At 54.4% G+C, this 20,914-nt stretch overlaps 1 protein-coding gene across 4 annotated transcripts in view; it reads left to right on the forward strand.

The window, feature by feature from the left end:
* Ryr1 (ryanodine receptor 1) overlaps positions 1 to 20,914 on the forward strand; it is a 119,113-nt gene that overhangs the window by 40,009 nt on the left and 58,190 nt on the right. For all 4 annotated transcript variants that reach the window (XM_047528523.1, XM_047528525.1, XM_047528524.1 and 1 more), the window contains exons 37-65: positions 291 to 402; positions 1,848 to 1,994; positions 3,239 to 3,512; positions 4,285 to 4,399; positions 4,488 to 4,620; positions 4,937 to 5,031; positions 6,929 to 7,064; positions 7,299 to 7,485; positions 7,567 to 7,675; positions 8,065 to 8,185; positions 8,278 to 8,447; positions 9,860 to 10,080; positions 10,166 to 10,256; positions 11,161 to 11,301; positions 11,696 to 11,859; positions 11,948 to 12,026; positions 12,229 to 12,318; positions 12,801 to 12,941; positions 13,227 to 13,301; positions 13,397 to 13,472; positions 13,778 to 13,901; positions 14,144 to 14,259; positions 16,002 to 16,069; positions 16,155 to 16,276; positions 16,714 to 16,763; positions 17,165 to 17,225; positions 17,339 to 17,577; positions 19,956 to 20,037; positions 20,492 to 20,622. In XM_047528523.1, coding sequence (XP_047384479.1) covers positions 291 to 402; positions 1,848 to 1,994; positions 3,239 to 3,512; positions 4,285 to 4,399; positions 4,488 to 4,620; positions 4,937 to 5,031; positions 6,929 to 7,064; positions 7,299 to 7,485; positions 7,567 to 7,675; positions 8,065 to 8,185; positions 8,278 to 8,447; positions 9,860 to 10,080; positions 10,166 to 10,256; positions 11,161 to 11,301; positions 11,696 to 11,859; positions 11,948 to 12,026; positions 12,229 to 12,318; positions 12,801 to 12,941; positions 13,227 to 13,301; positions 13,397 to 13,472; positions 13,778 to 13,901; positions 14,144 to 14,259; positions 16,002 to 16,069; positions 16,155 to 16,276; positions 16,714 to 16,763; positions 17,165 to 17,225; positions 17,339 to 17,577; positions 19,956 to 20,037; positions 20,492 to 20,622 — 3,670 coding nt within the window. The remainder of the gene's footprint in view (positions 1 to 290; positions 403 to 1,847; positions 1,995 to 3,238; positions 3,513 to 4,284; positions 4,400 to 4,487; positions 4,621 to 4,936; positions 5,032 to 6,928; positions 7,065 to 7,298; positions 7,486 to 7,566; positions 7,676 to 8,064; positions 8,186 to 8,277; positions 8,448 to 9,859; positions 10,081 to 10,165; positions 10,257 to 11,160; positions 11,302 to 11,695; positions 11,860 to 11,947; positions 12,027 to 12,228; positions 12,319 to 12,800; positions 12,942 to 13,226; positions 13,302 to 13,396; positions 13,473 to 13,777; positions 13,902 to 14,143; positions 14,260 to 16,001; positions 16,070 to 16,154; positions 16,277 to 16,713; positions 16,764 to 17,164; positions 17,226 to 17,338; positions 17,578 to 19,955; positions 20,038 to 20,491; positions 20,623 to 20,914) is intronic.

Genomic DNA, 20,914 nt, shown 5'->3' on the forward strand with positions numbered 1-20,914 from the left:
TAACCCCCAACCTTGACCTCTCCCCTGACTGACCATGAATGGCCCTCAATGTCAAAACTGGTTCTTGACCTTTATTCATGTGTTTTATCTTTTTACCACTCTGGAAACCAACCTGACCTCTGAGTCACCTTACTGACCCTGACCCCTTTCGGATCTTTGGCCCTTGTCTCCCAGATATTCTTCACTAACTCCCGCTTTGGCTCATTATCTTAGACAGGGACTTAGAATTGAATCTTTGATCCTTGATCTTGGAGTTCTGACCCTCATCCTGACCTCTGACCTTCCCCTAGATCAACATGCTATTGCAGTTCAAAGATGGTGCGGAGGAGGAAGATTGCCCCCTCCCGGAAGACATCCGGCAGGACCTGCTTGACTTCCATCAAGACCTGCTGGCGCACTGCGGTGAGGAGAGAGGATCAGAGGGCTCTTCCCCCAGGCTTTCTCTGGAGGCTTCTGAAGTTTGTCTAAGATTTCTTGACCTCGAATGAATTGGTGTTAGACAACTATTGTTTGCATGAACATATGAATGTATTGGGGAGCAGACAGATGATGAGTGGAAGGATGTGCTCCTGTGAGTGTGTGGGTGTATGTGGGTGTGGATGGATAGGCAGGTGAGAGGAGTGGGTATAAACTGATGGACAGAGGGATGGAGGGATCAATCAACGGGTGAAGAGATGGGTGGGTGGCTGACTGAGAGTGGCTGGAGAGCTGGCTGGAGGGACAGATGGACAGCTCCATTGTTTCTGATAATAAATCAGCACATTATCTGTTTGAGATTCTCTTGACCATGGCCAGTCATTTTTCTCAAGATTTTCTCTTTGTCTTTCAACGGTTTGCATATGACATGTCTAGATGCGAATTTCTGAGTTTATCCTATTTGAAGCTGGTTGAGTTTCTTGGATGTGGAGATTAATATAATTCATCATGATGGGAAAGTTTTAAGCAATTATTTCTTCAAATATTTTTCTGCCCCTTTCTCTCTTCTCCTTCTGGAATTCTCATCATGAGTATATTGGTATGCTGCAGGATGGCCCACAGGTCTCTGAGGTTCTTTTATTATTTTTGTTCTTCAGACTGAAGAATCTCTATATTCTACCTTCTAGTTCATATCCTACCTTCAACTCCACAGCTTCTTTCTCCTAGCAGTTTAAATAAGCTATTGAACCTCTCTAGTGATTTTTTTTTTTTTTTTTTTTTTGGCATTGGGAATTGAACCCAGGGACACTTTACCACTGAGCCACATCCCCAGTCCTTTTTAAAATTAAAATATAATAAAAATTTTAAATAAAATTTAAATTTTATTTTAAATAAAATTTTAGAGACAGGGTGTCACTGAGTTACTTAGGGCCTCGCTAAGTTGTGGAGGCTGGCTTTGAACTCCTGATCCTCCTGCCTCAGCCTCCCAAGACTCTGAGATTATAGGTGTGTGCCACTATGCCTGGCCTCTCTAGGGATTTTAAAAATTTTAGTTTAGTTTTTTTCTTTTTTAAACTAAAACAACTTAATTGATGCATAATTGCAAGGTTATTGTATTTTTCAACTCCAAAATTTCTACATGGTTCTTTTTAAATGTTATTTAGCTCTTTATTAATACTCTACTGGCTGGGTTGCTGCCATCATATGTCCCTTTAATTCTTCAGACATTTTTTTTAGTTCTTTGAACATATTTGCAATAGCCAATTTAGATGACAAATGCTTCATAGAGTAAATAAATGAATATAAGAAGAAGTAAATTGAAATTCCATGAGTGCATGCAGGAGTAGGAAATGAATGAGCCACCGGTGAGTGATGAGCAGGTGCCCAAGCAAACCGAAGAGTGACATTCCCTCCCCGTTGACCACTTTCAGGAATTCAGCTGGAGGGCGAGGAGGAGGAACCAGAGGAAGAGACCACCCTGGGCAGCCGCTTCATGAGCCTGTTGGAGAAAGTGCGGCTGGTGAAGAAGAAGGAAGAAAAACCTGAGGAGGAGTCGCCAGCAGAGGAGCATAAACCTCGTGAGGACTGGGGAGCAGGCAGGGGGCGGCAGGCAGTCTTGTGCTGGGGATCCTCTGTCTCCATAACAGGGCCCAAGCGGAAATGCACGGAAGGCTGGCATAGGCAGGAGGGAGACGGGAAGAGTTGGGTGGGAGCGGATGCCAGCTGGAGCTGTGGCCTGGATGTGGGGGCTGCGCCCCTGTGGGTGGGACAGCCCTCCAGACAGAGGGGTGCATGGGACCGTGGCCACTCCTGCACCATGGTGGCTTCTGTGTCCTTGTGGCTTGTGATTTTCTTTCCTCCCATGGTGAGATGATTCTCCTGCCGAGGGATCAGAAAAGCAGTTAGGATACATGTTGGACCAAAGTGTCATTGTACAAACTGTCAATCAGCCACATCTAATGGCAGAGTATGTGATATTGTACAGGTTTTATCCTATGACTTTTTATTTTTATTTATTTATTTTTTGGTACCAGGGATTGAACCCAGGGGCACTTCACCACTGAGCCCCATCCCCAGCCCTTTTTTATATTTTATTGAGAGACAGGGTCTCACTGAGTTGCTTAGGGCCTTGCTAATTTGCTGAGGCTGGCTTTGAACTCTCAATCCTCCTGCCTCAGCCTCCTGAGCTGCTGGGATGACAGGTGTGTGCCACTGCACATTATCCTATGACATTTAAGAAACTTCCATTGCATCAGGGCCTATCAGCAGGACTGGGGAAAACAGTAGGGAGGAAGTCAGAGCCCCTGCCCTCAAGGAGTTTAGAATATTATAACAAAGACAGACGCAGATGTGTCAATGTTAGGTGGTCATCAGTACTAAGGACAAAAATAAATCTGAGTTAGAGTCAGGCAGGGATGAAGATGGAGGGCCCACGTGAGGGAACAGGCATGGGAGGATCTGGGAAGGATGATTGGCACAAAGGGAATAGCCAGTGCAAAGGCTCTTGGGGACAGGGATGTGCTTGGTGCATTTAGAGGCCTGTGTGGCTGGAGCAGAGCGGGTGAGGGGACAAGTGGTAAGAGACGAGGACAGAGAAGTGACAGGGCCAGATCAGATAGGGCGAGAAGAAGGCAGTGGGACAAACACATCACAGGTCCTGAATAGACACCACCATTCAGTGCCAGGACATGGTGACATGCTCCTGGCAGGTGGAAGAAGGGGGCTGTTAGCCACTGAGACACCTCGGAGAAGAGGGGCCTCTCCTGCCCCGTCCTGGCCCAAGGGCTGGCACAGAATCCTGGACCCTGTTTCCGTTCCCCAGAGTCCCTGCAAGAGCTGGTGTCCCACATGGTGGTGCGCTGGGCCCAGGAAGACTTCGTGCAGAGCCCCGAGCTGGTGCGGGCCATGTTCAGCCTCCTGTACCGGCAGTACGACGGGCTGGGCGAGCTGCTGCGGGCCCTGCCCCGGGCCTACACCATCTCGCCGTCCTCCGTGGAGGACACCATGAGCCTGCTGGAGTGCCTCGGCCAGATCCGCTCGCTGCTCATCGTGCAGATGGGCCCCCAGGAGGAGAACCTTATGATCCAGAGCATCGGGTGAGGCGCCCCGCCCTGGCCGGGCACACTTCCTGGAGGTAGGGAGCCCTCCTTCTCCAGCCCGCCCCTGGGGACAGCAGTGTCTCTTTCCCCCAATGCCTGGCCTGTCCACCAGCCTGGGGGGACAAGCCTGACTCATCATGTGACTGGGCACAAGGTTCGCCATTTTTGAGCTTCCATTTCCTCTTCTGTAACACAGGGAAGGGCCAGGCCTCCCCCATCAAGTGGTGGTGTGGCTCAGGGGCTGGCGCTGCTGCTGCTGCTGGTGGCATAGTATGGAGCACTCAGTGTCAAACGGGTCTCATCCATTCACCCAGAAACGCATATCCAGCACTTGCTGTGTGCGAGGCCCCCTGTAGGCACTGGGGGATGCCGTGGGCATCGTGACAAAGATCTCCACTCCGAGGCCGGGTGCGGTGGCGCACGTCTGTCATCCCAGCAGCTCAGGAGGCTGAGGCAGAAGGATCACGAGTTCAAAGCCAGCCTCAGCAACTTAGCAAGGCCCTAAGCAACTCAGGGAGACCTGTCTCTGTATAAAAAATAAAAAGGGCTGGATCCACAGTTTCCTTATCTGTGAAATAGGGATGATGATAAATAGTTCCTGCCTCTGAAAATGGATGTCAGATGGACCAGAGCAGGTCTGGAAGGGGGAGGGCATGCCGGGCAGAGTAGGAGCCCATAAATGCTGACTCTGACCTTGCTGGTGGCAGTGCTCTGCCTGCACCGGGCACCCCCAGCCCTTGGTGACCCCACGTACTCCTACCGTCCACAGGAACATCATGAACAACAAAGTCTTCTACCAACACCCGAACCTGATGAGGGCCCTGGGCATGCATGAGACCGTCATGGAGGTCATGGTGAACGTCCTCGGGGGTGGTGAGTCCAAGGTAAGGGCCTGGCTGGGCTGGGGAGCTCAGGAGAGGGGGCCGCAGAAGGCAGGCACTGATGACCACCAGCCCACCCTGCCTGCCCCAGGAGATCCGCTTCCCCAAAATGGTGACCAGCTGCTGCCGCTTCCTCTGCTACTTCTGCCGCATCAGCCGCCAGAACCAGCGTTCCATGTTTGACCACCTGAGCTACCTGCTGGAGAACAGCGGCATTGGCCTGGGTGAGAGACCCCTGAGCCGAGGGCCTGCCCCCAAAGCCGTTCCAGTCTGCCCCTCTTGGCCAGCTCACTCACTCATTCAGTCATTCGACAAACACACGCGCAACCCACCGCGTGATGAGTCGGATGGGACACAGTAGTGAGCCAGACAGTCCTGCACTGTAGCCCAGCGAGGAGGACAGTCACAGCTTAGGTAGCAACACCCCAGAGTGGCCAGGGCTGGGACGGGGAAACAGCCTGGAAAGGAGGAAGTGAGTCTATCTGGACGGAGCTGGGGGCAGTGCCTCTGAGGAGCATCTGACCACCTCTCGCCCCTCAGGCATGCAGGGCTCCACGCCCCTGGATGTGGCAGCCGCCTCTGTCATCGACAACAACGAACTGGCCTTGGCGTTGCAGGAACAGGACCTGGAAAAGGTACGTGTGGGAGGCCTGACTGTGTGGGGCCCCTGCGGGTTAAGACCCCCTCTGGGGGAAGATTCCAGGCAGCCTGAGGCCAAATCAGAGGGGAATCCCTTCCGGGGAGAGAGCAGCACCCAGTGGCTCCTTCGCGGGGTTCTGCAGGGCTGGACAGACCGGCGCTCCCTGCTGCCTGGCTGGGCGACCTCAGCATGTGTGGTGGCCCTCTGCCTCCGCTTCTGTGTGCTCTGGGGTTGTACATGGGCTCTGGAGCTCAGTGACTTGGGTTCAGCTTCCTGGTCCCTTGCCCAGCGACCTTGGACAAGCCCCTCATCTCCACAACAAATAAGCAGCAGGAATGAAACGTGGAGTTCTTTTGGGTTAAATGAGATCATCTATGAAAGCTTTCATAAAGCAGTGCTCAAACCGGTGCGGTGGCCAGAGACCCCCTCCTCTCAAAACAGACGAACAAAAACACCGTGACCCATAATGCTTAGCTGCTCTTTATCCAGTGAGCATCCACTACCTGCCAGGACCTGCCCAAGGCGGTAGCGGTGATAGTCAAAAATCTCTGGGGCCGGGGCTGTGGCTCAGTGGCAGAGCACTTGCCTCGCATGTGTGAGGCACTGGGTTTGATCCTCAGCACCTCATACGAATAATAAAGGTCCATCAACAATTTAAAAAATTCTTTTTAAAAATCTCTGTCCCCTAGCCCCAGCAATTTAGCAAGGACCTAAGCAGCTGAGCAACACCCTATCTCCAAACAAAAATAAAGAGGAGCTGGGCGTGGTGGTGCATACTTGTAATCCCAGCGACTCAGGAGGCTGAGGCAGGAGGATTGCAAGTTTGAAGCCAGCCCCAGCAACTTAGAGAGGCCCTAAGGACTTACTGGGACCCTGTCTCAAAATAAAATATAAAAAAAGGGCTGGGGATGTGGTGCTCAGTGATTAAGTGACCCTGGGTTCAATCCCTGGCACATAAACAAACAAACAAACAAATAAATGGTGGGTGCGTGGTCTAGTGGTTAAATACCATTGGTTCACTCCTTGATATGAAAAAAAGGAGGAAGGAAGGAAAGAAGGCAGGCTGGGGCTGTAGCTCCGTGGCAGAGCACTTGCCTGGCATGTGTGAGGCACTGGGTTTGATTCTCAGCATACATAGAAAATAAACAAAAAAAATAAAGGCATGCTGTCCATCCACAACTCAAAAAGAAAGAAAGGAAGAGAAAAAAAGAATCCCTGTTCCTGTGTAGCCAACTTTCTATTTGGGAGGATGGACAATATGAACACTATAGGAATAATATAGAGTGTGTTAGCTAGGGACAGGTGTTAAGGAGGAAAAAAAGAAAGCAAAGGAGAGAAACATCCTGGGTCAGGTATTTGTCTGAGTTTACATTAGAATGGTCAGAGAATGCCCCATTGAGAAAGTTTGAGGAAAGCTCGGGAGGTGAGGGGTCAGATGGACGTAAGGGGGAGGAGCATTCTGGGCAGAGGGAATCGCTAGTGCAAAGGCCCTGAGGCAGGAGTGAGCCTCTGTCAGTTTGAGGGACAGCAGAGAGACTGGTGTGGTTGGAGGAGAGGAAGTGAAGGACAAGTAGTAGGAAGTCATGCTGTGGGCCACAGCAAGGACTCTGGTTTTTATCCTGAATGAGATGAAGCCACAGGTTCTGAGCAGAGGAGGGACATGACCTGACTCAGGTGTTCATAGGTGTATGTGAGGAACAAACTGAGAGGAAGGGGGAGGACAGGCTGCTGCAATGGTCCAGGTGGAGACCTGGTTGGGTGGGACCGGGGTTAACTTGCCGAGGGAGCCAGGGGTGAATGGGGCTGAGGGGCTCGAGGGCTGGCAGATACTGAGCCTCTGGGCAGGGCGTGGTGTGGGTCTGGCCTCTGGCTGAACCCCCTCCTGCCCGCAGGTCGTGTCCTACCTGGCAGGCTGTGGCCTCCAAAGCTGTCCCATGCTCCTGGCCAAAGGGTACCCAGACATCGGCTGGAACCCCTGCGGTGGCGAGCGCTACCTGGACTTCCTGCGCTTCGCTGTCTTTGTCAATGGTGAGACAGGGCATGGCGGTGACCCGGCAGGGCTGGAGTCACGGGGTCCTTGACCAAAGCCTCCCTCAGGGCGCCAGTCCCGTCTGCGCCTCAGGCTTGGTCTGGGGGGATCCTTTCCCGTGGTTCCGGGGCTGTCCTGGAGGGGCCTGGCATTACAGGGAAGTGCTGGGCCCTGGGCTGCGGGGGTCCCTGGAGACATGGCTCACGGTCCTCCTGACCCTGCCTGGTGGCCAGGCGAGAGCGTGGAGGAGAACGCCAACGTGGTGGTGCGCCTTCTCATCCGCAAGCCCGAGTGCTTTGGGCCCGCCCTGCGGGGCGAGGGCGGCTCCGGGCTGCTGGCTGCCATCGAAGAGGCCATCCGCATCTCCGAGGACCCTGCCCGGGATGGGCCAGGCGTCCGCAGGGACCGGCGGCGCGAGCAGTGAGTCTCCTGGTCCCTCCCCAGCAGGGCAGCCCCTCCCCGTGCCCCTGCCTGCCTCCCTCACACCTGCCCCTGCTACAGCTTCGGTGAGGAGCCTCCTGAAGAAAACCGGGTGCACCTGGGACATGCCATCATGTCCTTCTATGCCGCCTTGATTGACCTGCTGGGACGCTGTGCACCAGAGATGCATGTGAGACCTGGAAGGCCAGGCTGGGACAGACGGGGAGGGGACGGGGCTCGCTCGGCCAGCCCTGAGCTTCTGCATGCGGACCCTGGGCGAGGTCGATGGACTCTCGCCACGTAGCTGGTCCTGGGCTGGGCAGTGCTGGGGACACAACAGGGACCTGCACTGCCCCAGGCGCCAAGCTCACAGAGCTCCTGTCAGAGGGGGAGGCGGCCAGTGAGGGGTCAGGACAGGGCTGGGGAAGCCAGGCGGAGGGTCGGGACCTGAGAACTCCCGTTAGTTCCTGGGGAGGGAGGCCTGCTGTACCTGCCGCTGTGCCAGGAAGGGGTGCAAGGGAGCCATCTCCAGAAGGAGAGCAGGTGAAGGTGACCCGCCCATCCCCCACTGCCACCCAGCTAATCCAAGCCGGCAAGGGCGAGGCCCTTAGGATCCGCGCCATCCTCCGCTCCCTGGTGCCTTTGGATGACCTCGTGGGCATCATCAGCCTCCCGCTGCAGATCCCCACCCTGGGCAAAGGTAGGTGGGCCAGGGCTTGGCAGGGGCAGGACGCTGGGGAGGGGGCCAGTGGGTCCCAAGGGTCTCCTGACCTCCACCCTCCTTGCTGGTAGACGGGGCACTGGTACAGCCAAAGATGTCGGCATCCTTTGTGCCGGACCACAAGGCGTCCATGGTGCTCTTCCTGGACCGCGTGTATGGCATCGAGAGCCAGGACTTCTTGCTGCATGTGCTGGACGTGGGGTTCCTTCCAGACATGAGGGCAGCTGCCTCGCTGGACACGGTGAGCAGCCCCGCCCGCCTGGCCTCTCTCCCCACCTCCGTGGAGGACGTGAGATAGGTCATGGGAGCGCAAGAGCGGCACTTTTGTTTTAGAGAGCGAAGCCACCGAGAAAGACTGAGTTCCAGTGGATTGTGGGCAGAACCCCAACCCCTCTAGTTATAAAATAACCACTCCCAGTGCGGGCCCCCAAGACCTGTGTATGATCATAACAGAAGGTGACTGGCCAAGGAAGGTGACCACTGGGAGCTGACCACTGGTTTAGAGAAATGGAGATCACAGTGACCTTGACAACAGTTCAGCAAGGTGAAGAGGTGAAGGGCCATAGCAGAGTGTTTGAGAGGGAACAGGAGGTGAGGTATTGGAGATGGAGTACCCACCATTCCTTTTTTTCCGTTATTTTGTTTTGTTTTTGGTATCAGGGATTGAACCCAGGGGCGCCTAACCACTGAGCCACATCCCCAGCCCTTTTTGTGTTTTATTTTGAGACAGGGTCTCATTAAGTTGCTGAGGTTGGCTTTGAACTCACCATCCTCCTGCCTCAGCCTCCCCTGTGGTACCAGCCATTCTTTACAGGTTCCTGGCAGGGGAAGGAAGCAGAGGGTGGGATGACTGCTGGAGGCAACCTCAGCAGGGGCTTAAAGGGGAGAAATAACTGCTTGACATTAGTTGGGAAAGGGGACACTGGACTTGAATCCATAACCACCGTAGGAAGTGTGGGTGCAGAGGAACAAGTTCTCTGACACAAGGAAGTGGCCAGCCAAAGCCAAAATGTAATAAATAAATAAACAATCAAATAAATAAATATCACAGAACAAATGACTCAGTTTCTCCAGCAAATAAATCACATTAAAAAAGAAAAGATGTAAAAATCAATGAGACTTGCCAGCCAGATATGGTGCATGGACCCTCCAGGGTCTCTGATCTCAACAGGACCAGCTGAATGCAAAGCGATTTTTGAGACAGCTGGAGAAAGTTGATCAGGAAAATAAAGAGCTTGTTAGTTCTGTCACGAGGGATAATGGCAGTGTGGACTGTGAAACAGACTTGCTTTTCTGAATGGAGATGCGCAGTTGAGCATCTGTGGGTACGTGACATACGACTGGGGTTTGCATGAAAACATTACAGGAAAGATGGTGAGTGTTCGGGTGGAAAGGAAATCACGCAGAAGGTTGATGTCTGCCCAGAGCCAAATCTGAGCAATGGGGTTCATTATCAGCTTCTGGACTTGGGTGTGTGTGTGTGGAATTTTGCTCAGCAAAGTAGAAACGGGAGTGGGGTACAGAAACAGGGGAGCAGGACTTGGGGGAATGATCTGGGTTCTTTGCCCAGAGTTGTCCAGGATGGCTGCCAAAGCCATCCCAGAGCTGTGCACCGCGGTGCAGCGGGTCTGACGTCCTCACCCTACGCCCCAGGCCACTTTCAGCACCACGGAGATGGCACTGGCGCTGAATCGCTACCTGTGCCTGGCCGTGCTGCCGCTCATCACCAAGTGCGCACCGCTCTTCGCGGGAACTGAGCACCGTGCCATCATGGTGGACTCCATGCTCCATACGGTCTACCGCCTGTCCCGAGGCCGCTCGCTCACGAAGGCGCAGCGCGATGTCATCGAGGACTGCCTCATGTCGCTCTGCAGGTGGGGCGGGGCCCGGAGCGGGGGCGGGGCTGCGGGCGGGGCTGGCCTCCAGACGCCATCCACCGCCCTGTGCTGGTCCCCGCAGGTACATCCGCCCGTCCATGTTGCAGCACCTGCTGCGGCGCCTGGTGTTCGACGTGCCCATCCTGAACGAGTTCGCCAAGATGCCGCTCAAGGTGAGAGCCAACATGGCCCATCCATCGCCTTGCTCTACCCGCAGACTAGGGGTCTCCTGATTACCAGCCCTGCCCGCCCACCCACACTGCGCGCGGGAGGGAGGGCCGCCGACCCACAGAAGCTAATTAGCATCCCCATCAGCATACAAGGATTCCCAGGACATTCGCTTTGCGTCACTGCTGCCGCTAACATTCCCTAATTAGCGCTTAATTTGCCTAACCAAATGAGCCAGCCCCCGCCTAAATTAGCATATATTTGCATGGGACACACCACTTTCCCTAATTAGCATTTTATTCGCATGCCCAGACCACCAGCCTTCCACTATTCAAATGAATGCGTTTATTTGAATAAACAGCACCATAGCTATTCTGAATATTTGCACACTGTCTCTCCTGTTTTTTCATTTGCATGGCTAATTTGCTTAAGGAGCTACCCCCAACTCAGATATCTATTTTGCATAATATGCTTAAATTAGCCCCTACTTCAAGTTTGCATATTGGATATTGGAGGCCCTCTTTTCAATTACCATATATTTGCATGGGGCGCTGCCCGTGCTTCTATCTGGCAGGCTAGTTTGCATAAGCACAGATCACTCCATCCATGTGCCCATTTGCTCACCACCCTACCCATGGACTATGAACCATGCTCCTTTCTGTGAAAAGACAGGCAAACTCAGCTCTAGTTTAATGCCCATCCTGGCTCTAAATTAGAAAGCTAGCTTTGTGTAATAAACTCGAGGATCATTCCCCAATAAACCTACCGTGCCATCTCTTATTAGCATATAATTTGCATAGTATGCACCTCCTTTATAATTTGCAAGCATTGCACCCTCTGACTCCTGGGGCCTTTGTTTGCCTGCCATCTGCTTTATGTCCCTGACTGTCCCCTCTTGCTCCCACTCAGCTACTCACCAACCACTATGAGCGGTGCTGGAAGTACTACTGCCTCCCTACGGGCTGGGCCAACTTCGGGGTCACCTCAGAGGAAGAGCTACACCTCACACGAAAACTATTCTGGGGCATCTTTGACTCTCTGGCACATAAGGTCTGGGCACCCAGGAGACCCAAAAGGGGAGGGTTTGGGCCTTAAACTTGGGGATCCAGAATGAAATCTCCAAATCTGATGGGTTCTGGGAAAGAGGCAGCTCTGCAGGTTTAGATGTAGGAGAATTTATGGGGTGAGGACTCAGTTTGGGGGTTATAGAAGAGGGGATGGGCCTCCAGTTTGGGTGCTTGGAGGGGGTAATATAGAGGTGATCTAGGGCCCCATCTTGGTCTGGGGTTTTGGATGCAGGCAGAGGGACCATAATTTGGGTTTGGAGGTCCAGGGAGGAAGGTTAATGATCAGAGGGTGTGATTGGTGATCCTGAGGCTCCAGGGTTGGAAGGCTCAGTGAAGCCTGCTGTGACAGCCACCCCCACCCCCACTGGCATCCCCAGAAGTACGACCAGGAGCTGTACCGCATGGCCATGCCTTGTCTGTGTGCCATCGCGGGGGCCCTGCCTCCCGACTATGTGGACGCCTCATACTCGTCCAAGGCAGAGAAGAAGGCCACAGTGGATGCTGAAGGCAACTTTGATCCCCGGCCTGTGGAGACCCTCAAGTGAGACCTGGGGGTGGAGCGCAGGGGCCGGGGGAGAGGACGGTTCCCCTCCCTGCCCCGACGTCTGTCCATCCCGTCCCTCTCACAGCGTGATCATCCCAGAGAAGCTCGACTCCTTCATTAACAAGTTTGCAGAGTACACGCATGAGAAGTGGGCCTTCGACAAGGTGGGCCGGGGCCGGGCCAGGAGCACCCTCCCCAGGACCCCGCTTTCCCCAGGCCTGGGTCTTCCCTGAGGCCCCAGGTTGCCCTGAGACCTCCAGCCTTCCCTAAGGACCCTCACTCTCCCAGGGATCCCCAGTTCCTCCAGGGTTCCCCCTCTGGGGGCCCCGCGCTGCTGCCTGCCCCTCATCCTGCCTCCACCTCTAGATCCAGAACAACTGGTCCTACGGAGAGAACATAGATGAGGAGCTGAAGACCCACCCCATGCTGAGGCCCTACAAGACCTTTTCAGAGAAGGTGACCAAACCTTGGGGTCCCATATTGGGGATCAAAATGAAACCCCAAATATGGGGGCTGGGGAGAAGTGAGGAAGCTTCACGGGTTTGTATCTAGGTGAACTGGTGGTTTGTATCTAGGTGAATTGGTGGTTTGTATCTAGGTGAATTGCCTCTTCTCAAAGCTGGGTTGCCTACCCTGGAGGACCCCAGGTTCTCAGTGTCCCTCCTCTAAAAAGGGCCAGAGGGTGGGTTTGATTCCTTGACCCTAAGACTTAACTTCACTGGGTTTCGTGTAAAATGAGGTAATGAGCGTGTTTAGGATGCTCTGTTACAGAACTGGTAAGACACCTAGGTTCCAAGGTGGACTGGGTCGCTTAGCCCTTTATAGCCACCTGGTGGGCATTTCCCACTCTGGAGGCCCAGGAGCCTGGGCTGCGGGCTCCTTCCTCTATCTCCTTCCAGCCCCACTCCACCAACTCTGTCCCCTCCTGTCCACTTCAGGACAAAGAGATTTACCGCTGGCCCATCAAGGAGTCCTTGAAGGCCATGATCGCCTGGGAATGGACCATAGAGAAGGCCAGGGAGGGTGAAGAGGAGAAGACAGAGAAGAAGAAAACACGCAAGATATCCCAAACTGCCCAGGTGGGGTCATGAAGGAGGCGGAGAGGGTTGGAGTTAGGGGCTGGTGGGACCCGACAGGGGGTGGGATTGTGAGGAGAGAGGGACCTGGGGAGGGAGATGGAGTCAGGAGAAGGGGTGAGACCAGAGAAAGGGGATGGAAGTCCAAGGTGTCTGGGACTGGGGAGTCATGGGCCTGCAGAATCCCAGGCAGGGGAGAGGAAGGGGTGGTTTAGAGACAGGGTCTTAAGGAGGGGTTGGCCTGGGCTTCCTGCTTGCTCAACAGCCCCCACCCCCCTGCCCTTTCAGACCTACGATCCACGAGAAGGCTACAACCCCCAGCCCCCGGACCTCAGTGGAGTTACCCTGTCCCGCGAGCTGCAGGTGAGGCCTCTGATCCTGCATTTGGGGGTCCTGGGGGCGCCTGCTGGGGAAGGGCACTCTCGGAATCTGGTCCTTGATTCTGCATCCATTCCCAGGCCATGGCAGAACAACTGGCTGAAAATTACCACAACACGTGGGGGCGGAAGAAGAAGCAAGAGCTGGAGGCCAAGGGTGAGTGGCCCCCCTTCCCCCTAGTCCCCCAGTCGTAGGCCCCAGAGTCAGTGCCTAGGTTAGAGTCGTCACTTCACCTTGCGACTGAACCGTTGCTTTCACCCGCTGGGTTTCTCTCTGTAGAATGGAAATGGCAATAGCGGTTTCCAGCGGTTCCCAGCGCAGGGCCGTGGCGGGCCAGCAGGGTTTCCGTTATGATCTGCATCTTCATTACCAGAATTATGCACGACCTCAGCTGCAAGAACCACTTCAGTGAGTGGCCCGGGGCCTTCCCAGCCCCTAGTTTCTGGTCTTTGCCTCCCCAGGCGGTGGATCTCATCCCCTGCTGGTGCCCTACGACACTCTCACCGCCAAGGAGAAAGCACGGGATCGAGAGAAGGCCCAGGAGCTGCTGAAGTTTCTGCAGATGAACGGCTATGCAGTCACTAGGCAAGTGAGCTGGGAGCTCAGGGACTTGGATGTGGGTGGCCGCCTGCAAGACTGGGGAGGGGAGGGGAGGGGCGGGGCTGTGGGGGCGGAGCCTTGGCATATGGGCGGGGCCTGGAGATGGAGGCGGGCTCAGAGAGCTGCTGGAAACCTGGGATGAGGCCCAAGACTAGAGGAAGGACCTGCTGGAGCAGAAACTCAGCCAGGTCCTGCATCCGAGCTGACCTCTCTGCCTCTCCGCACAGAGGCCTTAAGGACATGGAGCTGGACACGTCTTCCATCGAGAAGCGGTTTGCCTTTGGCTTCCTGCAGCAGCTGCTGCGCTGGATGGACATTTCCCAGGAGTTCATTGCCCACCTGGGTAGGAAGAATTCCCGTCCAGTTTCCTGCCTCGCTAGCAAAGACGTGCCGAAGGAACCAGTCCCCGTATCTCTCTCTCTCTGACCCTTATCTAATTATCTACTATGCCAGACACTGTTCTGGATTTTGGGGACCAAGACAGAGCTCCAGCCCTGTGCTACTACGTTCTTGTGGTGGGGTCAGACAGTTAGCACCATCACTATTTAGTATGTTAGTGTTTGGGAAGAAGGAATCCATAAAGCCAGGTAAAGGGGACTGGGAGTGTGCAGCCCATTGTAATTTTAATATAAATTGAATATTAAACAGAATATTCAAGGAAGACTTGAACAAGAGTGTGACATGGACTGGATGTGGCTCAGTGGTAGAGTGCTTGCTTAGCATGTGCAAAGGCCCTGGGTTCCATCCCCAGCAGTACTGGAAAAAAGTGACATTTGAGTCAAGACCTAAAGGAGATGCAGGGAGAGCCCTTTGGACATCTGGGGACATCTGTTCCTTCTAGACAAAGGAGCAGCAAGTTCAGAGTTCTGGAAGATCCCTGGTATGGAATGCCCAGGTGGCTGAAGCAGAGTGATTGAGGGGACCGTGAGAGGACACAGTGTTAGGGAAGTGACAACACAGGTCATGTAGAGCTTTGCAGGCCATGATGAGAACTATGTCCTTTACCCGGATGGACATGGAGTCACAGGAGGGCTCTGATCAGGGAAGGAACCTGGCTCAAGTGTGCAGGTCCTTTGGACTTGACAGGGGCAGAGGCAGGAACAGAGAAGGGTGGAAACCGGGCAGATTCGGGATTCATTTTGAAGGCTGTCGGGCTGCTCCTTGGAGGTTTCTTGGACTTTACCAAGAGTCATAGCTGGGGACCTTACAGTCTCTTTCAATTTTCCCCAGAGACCCCCAGCCCCAAGACCCCCACATGCTCAGCACTGAGAGCAGATCAGGATTCACCCCCACGAATCTCACCTCAAAGCCCACGCGCTGAGCCTCCCTGCTCCACTCTTCTTGCCAGTTCCCTGCCCTCTCTGAACCTCAGTTTCCTCATCTGTGATTTGGGGATGCTGTTCACCCTAACTAGCCATGATTCTGTCCCTTTCTGACTGGTTGACCTGGGGTGAATCATTTCACCTGGACCAACTACATAGACCTCCAGGTTGGGAAGAGATTCTACAAGGATGACATTTCTCAAAGTGCCAGTGATAGATCAAATGTTTAATTATTGGAACCAGTATTATTATTTTAATTTATCACTATTTTTGTTTGAAATAATACTCATTTAAAAATTATCCTAGGGCTGGGGATATAGCTCAGTTGGTGGAGTGCTTGCCTTGCAAGCACAAGGCCCTTGGTTCAATCCCCAGCACCACACACACACACACACAAAATTATCCTAATATGTTTATGTCAACTTCTGGTCTCATTTTTTCATTCAGTAATTCCAAATTTACTCAGTGGTAAATATTGAAATTCAGAAACAAGTAAGGCTTGTGATGGGTGAGGAGGGGGATGGTCTGTGGCCTTACCTGCCTTCCAGTTTGTTCTCCTTCTCATTTTCAGCTTCAGGAAGGGTTTGATCAAGGAATTAGGGAGAGCAGACAGGAGTAGGGGAGAGAGCCAACAGAAGCGACTTCATACCAAGAATTTATCTCCCCTCATTTCCTAGTTCTGTCCCCAGAGTTCCTCCCATCAGAACACACTGGATTCCCCAGACTTGACCCCTCCATGACCCCTATTTGTCCACTCCCACAGAGGCCGTGGTCAGCAGTGGACGAGTGGAAAAATCCCCACACGAACAGGAGATCAAATTCTTTGCCAAGGTAAGAGGTTCACTTGGAGAGGCAGAGGGGACCAGGGGCCTGGGGCCTCCCTGGCCCTCACACCGTCTTCTTCCCCCACCTCCAGATCCTGCTCCCTTTGATCAATCAGTACTTCACCAACCACTGCCTCTATTTCTTGTCCACACCGGCCAAAGTGCTGGGCAGTGGTGGCCATGCCTCCAACAAGGAGAAGGAAATGATCACCAGGTGGGCTGCCTGTGACCTCTGACCCTGACCTCACAGGGTTATAGTCCTTGACCCTGTACTTCCTGTGCCTGGCCTTTAGGGGCTCTGTTCTGGGTACTGGGTGCTGGCCACTCTTCCTTGCAGAGGTGATGGATGGGCTGGGGTGACACACTGTCCCTCTTTGCCTGGGGCTGAAGGGTCTCCCAGGGTGTGGGACTCTCAGGGACAGACTGGTTACCCTGTTGGCAAGCAGACTCACCCCCTGGGGCTCCCCACAGGCCCATCTTCCCCGGGCTTTTCAAGCTGCTCACCTTGGATCCCCTTCCGCAAGTCCTTCCCCTGCCGCTGTCTTCTGCCCTGTCTCCCGGTCTCCTCTGTCCCTGCCTCCTCTCTGTGCCACCGCTGCCTTGGTTTCATCCTCTGTCCCCCTGTTCTTCTGTCCCTTTCTTGCTCTTTAGCCTCTTCTGCAAACTCGCTGCTCTCGTGCGCCACCGGGTCTCTCTCTTTGGTAAGTAGCTCCTCTCCTGAGCTGCCCCGCCTGGTCCCTCTCTTCCCTGTCGCCAACCCTGGGGGGAGAAAAGACTTCCCAGGTTTGGTCTTAATTTGAATATCATTTCTCGTGTCCTTCTCCTGGACCTGGACTCGGACCCGGACTGGGTGGTCCTAGGGACAGGGCGGTGACTGAGGCTGTCCTTAAGGAGTTCCCAGGACAGTGGGGGAGAGAGACCTGCTCCCAGACAGTAACGACAGAGAGGTCATTACTGAGATGGAGGAAGGACAGGCGGTGGTCAGCGCTGGGATGGGGGCCAAGGCTGTGGGGCTGGGGTGGGGTAGAGAGAAGGGTCGGGGGGTGCGGAGGGAGCTGCTGTTGCTGGCCTTTCCCTCCTCTCAGCCATCTTCTCCTCCCAGGGACGGATGCCCCAGCTGTGGTCAACTGCCTTCACATCCTGGCACGCTCCCTGGATGCCAGGTGGGGCGACGGGGGCAGCACCCACTCTCATCATGCCCGCCCCCACCCCCGTAATTCCAACTCTCCGAAATGGAGATTTCTTTCTAGAACTGGGGTTCCCGCTTCCCTCCTAGGACGGTGATGAAGTCAGGCCCCGAGATCGTGAAGGCCAGCCTCCGCTCCTTCTTCGAGAGTGCCTCGGAGGACATTGAGAAGATGGTGGAGAATCTGCGGCTGGGCAAGGTGTCCCAGGCGCGCACGCAGGTGAAGGGCGTGGGCCAGAACCTCACCTACACCACGGTGGCCCTGCTGCCTGTCCTCACCACCCTCTTCCAGCACATCGCCCAGCACCAGTTCGGAGACGATGTCATCCGTAAGAGCCCCTGACGCTCCGGGCAGGGGCGGGGGAGTCCATGGGGCCAGCAGGAGCCCTCCCGGGCGTCCACGGGTGTTGGAGTGGGTGGACTGCTTGCTGTGGGCAGGGCTCACAGCCAGAGAAGCGCAGGTCACTGGGATGTGAGTTAGCAGCTCTGGCCAAAGACCCGGAATCGCTGGAGCCTGACAAAGCTGGAAGTTTCTTCCTCATCTAACAGCTGACTTGTAAGTGGGTCATAAGGTCTGAAGTCCAGCTTCCTTCCATCTGGGCTCTGCCGTCCATCAAGTGCTGCCATTCCAAGGCCGCCGGGCAGCACGTTCTCGTAGGCAGTGGGAGAGGAGAGGAAGGAGAGAGGGAGCTCGGGTTCTTTGCTTGCTCCTCTGCGTGGTGCGGGAGGGAGCGCCGGGGAGGCACCCAGGGCGCGGGCTTCTGGGCTGCGCCCCGCCTCACTTCAGTTCTTTGAAAGGAACAACCTAGAAGCGGCCATATCACTTCTGCTTGTATCAGATTAGTCAGAACTTGGCACATAGCCACCTGTCGCGGCAAAGGAGACTGGGGAGTAGCCTTTGTTCTAGGAGGTCGGGTGTTGAGCTAAATATGGGGGGGATCCCTAACTAGAAAGAGAAGGTGGTGGGAGTCAGTGAGCAGCGACTGTGTGCTCATCCTGCCGGGGGACACACACGGCCGTGACCCAGCCTGGAGCAGGTTGTATAGGACCCAGAACACGGTATCAGAAGGACACAGGACACAGGATGCCCGATGGGTTGACAGGACACTGTGTGGACAGGCATTCAAAAGAGCCTTCTAAGATGTGGCTGGGACCAGGGTGGCAGCAGGAGAAGGGCAGGAGGGGCAGGTGGAGAGACATGCAGGAGGTGGAGGAGACAGGCTAGGGAAGGGAGGTGTCCAGAATAAGGCCTGGGCCTGGGGACCTGGGGACAGCGGGTCCTCTATAAAGCTAGAGACTGGAAGAAGTGGAAAGTTCAGGGGAGATGCTGAAGTTCGTCTGCAACACAGGAGTATTCATAAAGGGGACACTAAGGGAGGGCTGTCCAGCATGGACAGTAGGGCCAGTGGGCTGTGGGGACTGAGGGATAGTGAGGCCCTGGGCTCACTGTTTATTTGAAATTAGAGTCCATTGCTAAACCAGGTATGGTGGCACATGCCTATAATCCCAGCTACTGGGGAGGCTGAGGTGGGAGGATCACAAGTTTGAGGCCAGCCTCAGCAACTTAGGGAGACCCGAGACCCTGTCTCAAATTTTCTAAATATTTTTTAAAAGGGCTGGGGATGTAGCTCAGTAGTTAAGTACCCCTGGACTTGATTCACACACACACACACACACACACACACACACACACACACATACACACCTATTGAAAAAGTGGGGGGAAAAAAAGTAGCCCTTGGATGGGATTCTTCCCCAGGTCCAGCTTTTTATTTTGAAACTTAAAAAAAAAAATACAAAAAAGTCAAAAGAAGAGAATTGTTGACAGTTTCCCCCTTTGAAGGTTCTGAACGTAAGTTGAACCTCACGCCTGAATGACTCAGGCTGCCTGTCCTGGAACCAAGTATTCCTCCTGCCTCAGCCTCCCAAGTATCTGTGAGCTACCACATCTGGCTTGTCTTTTATTAAAAAAGAAAGAAAAAAGGAATCCTCTCAAGTTTGGTTATGTCTCTGTAGCTTTTTTTTTTTTTTTTTTTTTTTTGGTACCAGGGATTGAGCCCAGGGGTGCTTAACCACTGAGCCACATCCCAGCCCTTTTTTATATTTTATTTTGAGACAGTCTCCCTAAGCTTCTCAGGGCCTCGCTAAGTTGCTGAGGCTGGCTTGGAACTCACAATCTTCCTGCCTCAGCCTCCTGATCTGCTGGGATTACAGGCGTGCGCCACCATGCCCTACCTTTGTAGCTTTGTTTTAAATCTAGGACAGTCCCCCTCCTTCTTTTCCCTCCTGACATTTGTGAAGTCAGTGAGGGCCTTTAGTTGGCCCTCTGGGAGGTGTGCGACAACATGAAATTGTAGCCAGGATTCTCGTGTATTTGCATTTTTCTGAGGAGGTGCTTTCGTCAGAAATCCAGGGAAACCCCAGTTAGCCTTTCTTGAGTGCCTACTACGGGTCCTGTTCTAATTGCTCTTCAGGAGTTAATTCACTTACTCTCACAGCCATCCATGGGGAAGGGGCTGTAATGATCCCCACCTTACAGATAGGGCACTTGCTGAGTTGATCCTCACTCGTGTCACGAGAGCAGCTGGCACTATGGCCCCTGCTCTTACCCACCGCCTGATCTATTTGGAGAGCAAAGAGGTGGATAAGGGAAGGACTGGCATGGCGGGCGCACCCCAGACCCTCGCCCTCCCTCTCTCTCTCTCAGTGGATGACGTCCAGGTCTCTTGCTACCGCACACTGTGCAGTATCTACTCTCTGGGAACCACCAAGAACCCCTACGTGGAAAAGTAAGGAAAGGGGGACACAGTTTGGGGCTGGGGTGGGCATCTGGAGGGTAAGGGTGGGAGCAGGGGAAGAAAATGGGGAATTAAAAAAAAAAAGGAAGAAATGTTCAAAACCTTCAACAACCATTCAGTGCCTGGGGCCAGCTGCAGTTCCCCAAGTCGGCCACTTGAGGGCGCTCAGGAGGAGGCCAGCCATGGAGGCGGCTGGGTCTGGGGTCCGATGGGGAACAGGCTTGCCTGGCAGGGGGCGTGGGAAAACTGGAGCAGCGCACAGGAGCCCCAGATGCTGAGGGCCATTGGGGAGGACCCTTTCAAGCAGAGCAGAAGTCCTTCCAAGGGACACCGCTGCTTCAGTGTGTGCTGGTGGCTTGTGGGAGGGGTGCTTCTGTGCAGGATGGCGCTGGGACCCAGGACCCCCAGGAGGCATGTGGCAACTAAACACAGCCCTCTCTTCCAGGCTGCGGCCAGCCCTCGGGGAGTGCCTGGCCCGCCTGGCAGCGGCCATGCCCGTGGCGTTCCTGGAGCCTCAGCTGAACGAGTACAACGCCTGCTCCGTCTACACCACCAAGTCTCCCCGGGAGCGGGCCAGTGAGTTCAGTGGGGTTGGCACAGCGTTGTGTGAACCCAGCACTGTGGTCAGGGAAAGCTGCCTTTGGAAGAGATGCGTCCCAAATCAGGGCTGTGAGGGGCTAAGAGTTGCTCAGGGTGGGGGTGCCCCATCGTGGGGACTCTCAGAGCTTGGGGGACCCTGGCTTGTGCTGCAGGGCTGTTCCAAGGTTGTTATGGGGGAGAAGTAGGAGGTCAAAGATGGGATTTGCAGAAGCGGTAAAAGACGAGGGCATGGGGACTTTCTAGTGTCCCTGAACCTGGGGCGAGGGGT

Source organism: Sciurus carolinensis, chromosome 16 (assembly GCF_902686445.1).
Source record: "Sciurus carolinensis chromosome 16, mSciCar1.2, whole genome shotgun sequence".
Classification (NCBI taxonomy): domain Eukaryota; kingdom Metazoa; phylum Chordata; class Mammalia; order Rodentia; family Sciuridae; genus Sciurus; species Sciurus carolinensis.